Source organism: Archocentrus centrarchus, chromosome 18, assembly GCF_007364275.1.
Source record: "Archocentrus centrarchus isolate MPI-CPG fArcCen1 chromosome 18, fArcCen1, whole genome shotgun sequence".
In the NCBI taxonomy this organism is placed as follows: Eukaryota; Metazoa; Chordata; class Actinopteri; order Cichliformes; family Cichlidae; genus Archocentrus; species Archocentrus centrarchus.
In genome coordinates, this window is record NC_044363.1 from 16,620,084 (window position 1) to 16,626,026 (window position 5,943).

At 42.8% G+C, this 5,943-nt stretch overlaps 1 protein-coding gene across 1 annotated transcript; it reads right to left on the reverse strand.

The window, feature by feature from the left end:
* Positions 1-850: 850 nt before the first annotated feature.
* LOC115797033 (GATA zinc finger domain-containing protein 14-like) lies at positions 851-5,943 on the reverse strand. The gene is made up of 3 exons (XM_030753515.1): positions 5,924-5,943; positions 1,124-3,066; positions 851-993 (listed from the first exon to the last, which is right to left on the reverse strand). Exons 1-2 carry the CDS (start codon positions 5,941-5,943, stop codon positions 1,146-1,148), a joined length of 1,941 nt encoding a protein of 646 aa, XP_030609375.1. The 3' UTR covers positions 851-993; positions 1,124-1,145.

The following is a 5,943-nucleotide window of genomic DNA, read 5'->3' on the forward strand; positions in this document are numbered from 1 at the left end:
ATCACCTGAGAGAACAAGCAAAGACAAAATGTTCTCTGATGTGTTTAAAGTACAAAAAGAAGTATTGATATATTTTCTGTGATAATCTCTGCAGTAATGGGTCTAAGTGGACTTTTGAAGGTGCCTATGATGTGATGAGATGCTATCTTACTGGCATTGTAAGATCCAGTGGTGACAGAAAGTGAGAAAGATGCAGCTGCTCTTTTACTTGAGTCTGGTACTGTGGCATCAAAGGTACACTGGATTTTATTTCCATTGACTCTGCCCCTTACATTATTGACTGGCAGCTGCAGAAGAAAACAAATAACAATGAAAAGAGTTTTCATTAATATTATCTGATATTTATGATGATGGTTTGATTAATCCTTTCCTTGATATTGAGCAGCAGATTTAGAAAGCACAGCTCTCTCTCTCTCTTTTTCCATGTGTGTATGTGTGTGTGTGTGCCATTTGATGACATGAATAAAATTGAGTCACTTTATTGGCCAGGTCTTTGTGTATATAAATTTATTTTTCGTAAGGACTCCAACCAACAAACAAAAAGAGTGCTAGTGGAACTCACCGTTGCGATAGTCAGTTTGCCGTTGTTGAGAAAAGCACTAAAGTATTTGACAGCTCCATTATTCTTTGCGCAGATGTAGGTTGTGTCATTGTTTCCCTGTGGTGAAAAACAAAAATTGTCAATGGTACTTGTTTACAAAGATGACTTCTGACAAAATTAAAGATTGGCTCAGTGTAAAACTTAAACTGTAATTTCCTCTGAAATAAAAAAAAAAAAAAAAAAAAAAAAATTATTTGACATACCAGTGTAGCGTTAAGTGACAGAATAGCAGCAATGTAGCCATCTGAGTCTCCTGAAAGTGCAAACCCAAAATTTTGACCGCTCAGTTTCCGGACACCAAGAAAGAAACATGTCCTGTTGGTGGGGTCACAGTCAGAGGGTTGTCTTGCACAGAGCTGTGTCTTGCTGCAATTATTTGCAGAAATGGTTTCCTGCAAGGAAAAGTAAAATCCATCTAAGGGACTGGGATATTGTGTACTTTATTAGCTATTTGGATATGCCGCTTTATTGTGTCCTGATATTGTCTTTTTATTTATTTATTTATTTTTACAATTTACTCACCATAAGATTTGTCACAGTACTGTTAGGAGTTATTGAGGGAGCTGGTGTAGCTGATGTACTCCCTCTGGCTGTTGTTGCAGTCCCGCTGGCTGTTGTTGCAGTCCCGCTGGCTGTTGTTGCAGTCCCGCTGGCTGTTGTTGCAGTCCCGCTGGCTGTTGTTGCAGTCCCTCTGGCTGTTGTTGCAGTCCCTCTGGCTGTTGTTGCAGTCCCGCTGGCTGTTGTTGCAGTCCCTCTGGCTGTTGTTGCAGTCCCTCTGGCTGTTGTTGCAGTCCCGCTGGCTGTTGTTGCAGTCCCTCTGGCTGTTGTTGCAGTCCCTCTGGCTGTTGTTGCAGTCCCGCTGGCTGTTGTTGCAGTCCCTCTGGCTGTTGTTGCAGTCCCGCTGGCTGTTGTTGCAGTCCCTCTGGCTGTTGTTGCAGTCCCTCTGGCTGTTGTTGCAGTCCCGCTGGCTGTTGTTGCAGTCCCTCTGGCTGTTGTTGCAGTCCCGCTGGCTGTTGTTGCAGTCCCGCTGGCTGTTGTTGCAGTCCCGCTTGCTGTTGTTGCAGTCCCTCTGGCTGTTGTTGCAGTCCCGCTGGCTGTTGTTGCTGTTCCGCTGGCTGTTGTTGCTGTTCCGCTGGCTGTTGTAGGAGCTGTGCTGGCTGTTGTTGCAGTCCCACTGGCTGTTGTTGCAGTCCCGCTGGCTGTTGTTGCTGTTTCGCTGGCTGTTGTTGCTGTTCCGCTGGCTGTTGTAGGAGCTGTGCTGGCTGTTGTTGCAGTCCCACTGGCTGTTGTTGCAGTCCCGCTGGCTGTTGTTGCAGTCCCGCTGGCTGTTGTTGCAGTTCCGCTGGCTGTTGTTGCAGTTCCGCTGGCTGTTGTTGCAGTCCCGCTGGCTGTTGTTGCTGTTCCGCTGGCTGTTGTTGCTGTTCCGCTGGCTGTTGTAGGAGCTGTGCTGGCTGTTGTTGCAGTCCCGGCTGTTGTTGCAGTCCCGCTGGCTGTTGTTGCAGTCCCGCTGGCTGTTGTTGCTGTTCCGCTGGCTGTTGTAGGAGCTGTGCTGGCTGTTGTTGCAGTACCACTGGCTGTTGTTGCAGTCCCGCTGGCTGTTGTTGCAGTCCCGCTGGCTGTTGTTGCAGTCCCGCTGGCTGTTGTTGCTGTGCCGCTGGCTGTTGTAGGAGCCGCACTGGCAGTTGTTGCAGTCCCGCTGGCTGTTGTTGCAGTCCCGCTGGCTGTTGTTGCTGTGCCGCTGGCTGTTGTTGCTGTTCCGCTGGCTGTTGTAGGAGCCGTGCTGGCTGTTGTTGCAGTTCCACTGGCTTTTGTTGCTGTTCCGCTGGCTGTTGTAGGAGCCTCGCTGGCTGTTGTTGCAGTCCCGCTGGCTGTTGTTGCAGTTCCGCTGGCTGTTGTTGCTGTTCCGCTGGCTGTTGTAGGAGCCGTGCTGGCTGTTGTTGCAGTACCGCTGGCTGTTGTTGCAGTTCCGCTGGCTGTTGTTGCTGTTCCGCTGGCTGTTGTAGGAGCCGCACTGGCAGTTGTTGCAGTCCCGCTGGCTGTTGTTGCAGTTCAGCTGGCTGTTGTTGCTGTTCCGCTGGCTGTTGTAGGAGCCGTGCTGGCTGTTGTTGCAGTTCCGCTGGCTGTTGTTGCAGTTCCGCTGGCTGTTGTAGGAGCCGTGCTGGCTGTTGTTGCAGTCCCGCTGGCTGTTGTTGCTGTTCCGCTGGCTGTTGTTGCAGTCCCGCTGGCTGTTGTTGCAGTCCCGCTGGCTGTTGTTGCTGTTCCGCTGGCTGTTGTAGGAGCCCCGCTGGCTGTTGTTGCAGTCCCGCTGGCTGTTGTTGCAGTTCCGCTGGCTGTTGTTGCAGTCCCGCTGGCTTTTGTAGGAGCCGCGCTGGCTGTTGTAGGAGCCATGTCTTGAGCACAAGTGCCCATAAAACCTCCAGCCAGCATCACAAACAGGAAGCTGAGGACTAGTCTGTTGGCCATGCCTAGAGTAGACAGAAAAACAGAGATGAGAAGAGAGAGTCTCCAGTCATATAATCACTGACCAAAATCTGTAAGTGAAGGTTTATCACAGCAGTACATCTACAAACATTTAGTTTCACTAAAGCTACTCTGACAGGTAGGTTAGAAAAAACATATTTTTATGGTACCATCATAAATTATATGCTTTGGACAAGCTGTAATCAGTCCAAGAGATAATTGTCAGAGTATTGCTCCCCTGCAAAATGCAGTCATGAATAATTAATTACAATTTGGAAACTAGACACTAGACATCAGAAATCTGACAGATCCGTAAATATTGTAAGCAAAGTATAAAAAATGCTATTTGATCTTTTACTTTCTTCTTTTTCAAATGTTTCTTGGAAAAATAGTGTCGTGTACACCTATATAATTGCATGTATAATTTACACATGTATATGTTTTATAATCTTAAGATGCGGGCAAACCACCAAACTAAATGGTTTGAGTCTTTTATCAAGCATAATGACCATGTCATTACAGGGCTGTATGCTTACTTTATCAGGTGGCCACACTGATACTAGCAAGCTAAATATTTCAATAGCACAAAAATAATTTAGTAGCACACACATGTGCAAAGTTTGATATGTTTTATTGGTCGAAAACATTTAATACTGGTCAAAAATGCATTTATGTAGGTTTACTGGCAACAGAACTGGTTCTTTAATTAAACGTTTCCTTTTTAATATCAACCTTAAGTAAAATACAGCTATTAAAATATGCCTATTCCGTTTGAAACTCTAATAAATAAAAATAAATATCAATAAAAATAATAATAACCAACAGAAATGAATAAAAGTGATACCTCTGGCATTTAATAAACAAGCTGTGTGCCTCACTGACAACAAAGTGTGCTGTTGCACTTTACAGCCCTGCATTTAATAACTGGCCAAACAGGTGCCAATGCACACAAAGGGTTAAAAACATTGTCCTAGACAAAAGAGACAAAATGTTTTTTCCACCTCTCATTTGCAGCAACAAACTGCTTGCAAATGGACTTATTCTTGTCCAGTAAATTTTGGACGAGTGACCATCCCAGGATTAAGATGACTGAAAAATATTTGGTTGCTATATATGAAAGTAAACTGGCAACAAGACGTTATAAACAAGCCATATTCACGGCAACATTCCCGACAGACTGTTTTACCTCATTCAAAAGAGTTTCCGCCTCAGGGAAGAGTTCAGATGGGGAGGGGGGGGCGCAGTGACATGACGCTATGTTGCGCCTTCAAAATAAAAGCAAGCCAGTTAAAGATTTCAAGTATTTTTCTCCTCTGCGGTGTAATTTTTGGGTGGGACAAATGCGCCTGTCTCCAATATTATGCATCTTTGTTGGCGAATATAAAGGGAAAACTTGCACCCCCCGTTCCTACGCCTATGCCTACAAAAGAAAAACTGGCATAAAAAAAGAGGCTGCACTCTGGCTCACTGCTTGCAATTCCCTCAGCACTGATGCTAGTGCATCTAACCAGGGCTGGCAAAAAGTGAGTTTTTTGGTTTGGAAATATAAAATTTGAACATGTTTTTTTCTCAAATTTAACATTAACATACTTTATCTGTATACTTCATGCAAACATATAAAGAACATTTACACCCTAATCACTATCAACATTGGCCACAAATATCTAGTATTGATCAGACAACAAATACACACATAATTTATATTTAAAGGTTACATATTTCTCATATTAAATTTACAAGAAAGCAAGATATTAAACCAACAAAATAAAATTTCAATAAACCACCAACCCCACCACTACACACCACAACAGGGCAATCAGTTTCTCCTATTGCTCAACCAAATCTGAAAATGAAATTAAACCACAGAACTGACATTTGACATAAGAGCATCCTTAGTGGGAAAAAAACAATTAAGATATAAGATGTAATGTTTTTGTTTATAAATTTTTATTTATTTGTTTAGTAATTATTATATCGAGGGCTTGGAGCCATAGGGGCGTAACTGACATTTCACCAACTTTACAGGAGAGCCAAAACAAAGAAGAAAAAAAATGACCATAGTTTGCTCTTACTTTGTATACTGATTTTAGTTGTTTTAAGCATGTTTCTTTTTACAAATTGATGACGCTATGCTTAATGAACAGTATTGTCTTTGTTGTAAATGCACTTATGCCCTTTTGGCACCAACTTCTTCTGCGCATTCCGATTTAAGCCTTTTGGTTTTTGTTGAATAACTCTAGTTCAATTAATATATTACTTCTGTAATTTTGACAGTCGATAGAGCACATCAAGAGCTTTCATTTGATATATATATTTCAATTTTGACCAAAATGTCACTTACGCCCAAGCCCTCGAATTTTGACTGACGCTGGAAAGCAAGAAGAATACTTGCAGAATACTTTTACTAATTACATTCCTAATTCAATTGTCAGTTACCACTCTTGACAAAACTGTGTAAAATAGTGTAGTAAAACTATTAGATTGTGAATGACAAACATAAATGGGGTTTTGAAGAGAATAATGATATTCATAGATCCCAAAAGTAATTGAAAAAACAAACCAAAAAAAAACCCCAAACCAATACAATGTTCCATCTACGTTGTTTTACCTACTTGTAGGTCTTCTTGTCTGAATCAAAGATGTGTAATTCCTTAGAAGGAAAATCTTGTGTGTGTAGTTTTAGTCTCAGGTATGGCTTGAAGGTGGCCTGCCTCTGATGTACCTAACAGCTCCCAGGTGAAGAAGTGACATCTGTTCACTTTGTCGCTATTTAAATAAAGGGATGGGCGGGGAAAACTGTGAGATCACTGTTAATCAATAGGGTGAGGTATAGGAGTTAGGGTGTGTCTTGTTGAATCAAACCTGTGTTTTGCCTTGGCCAT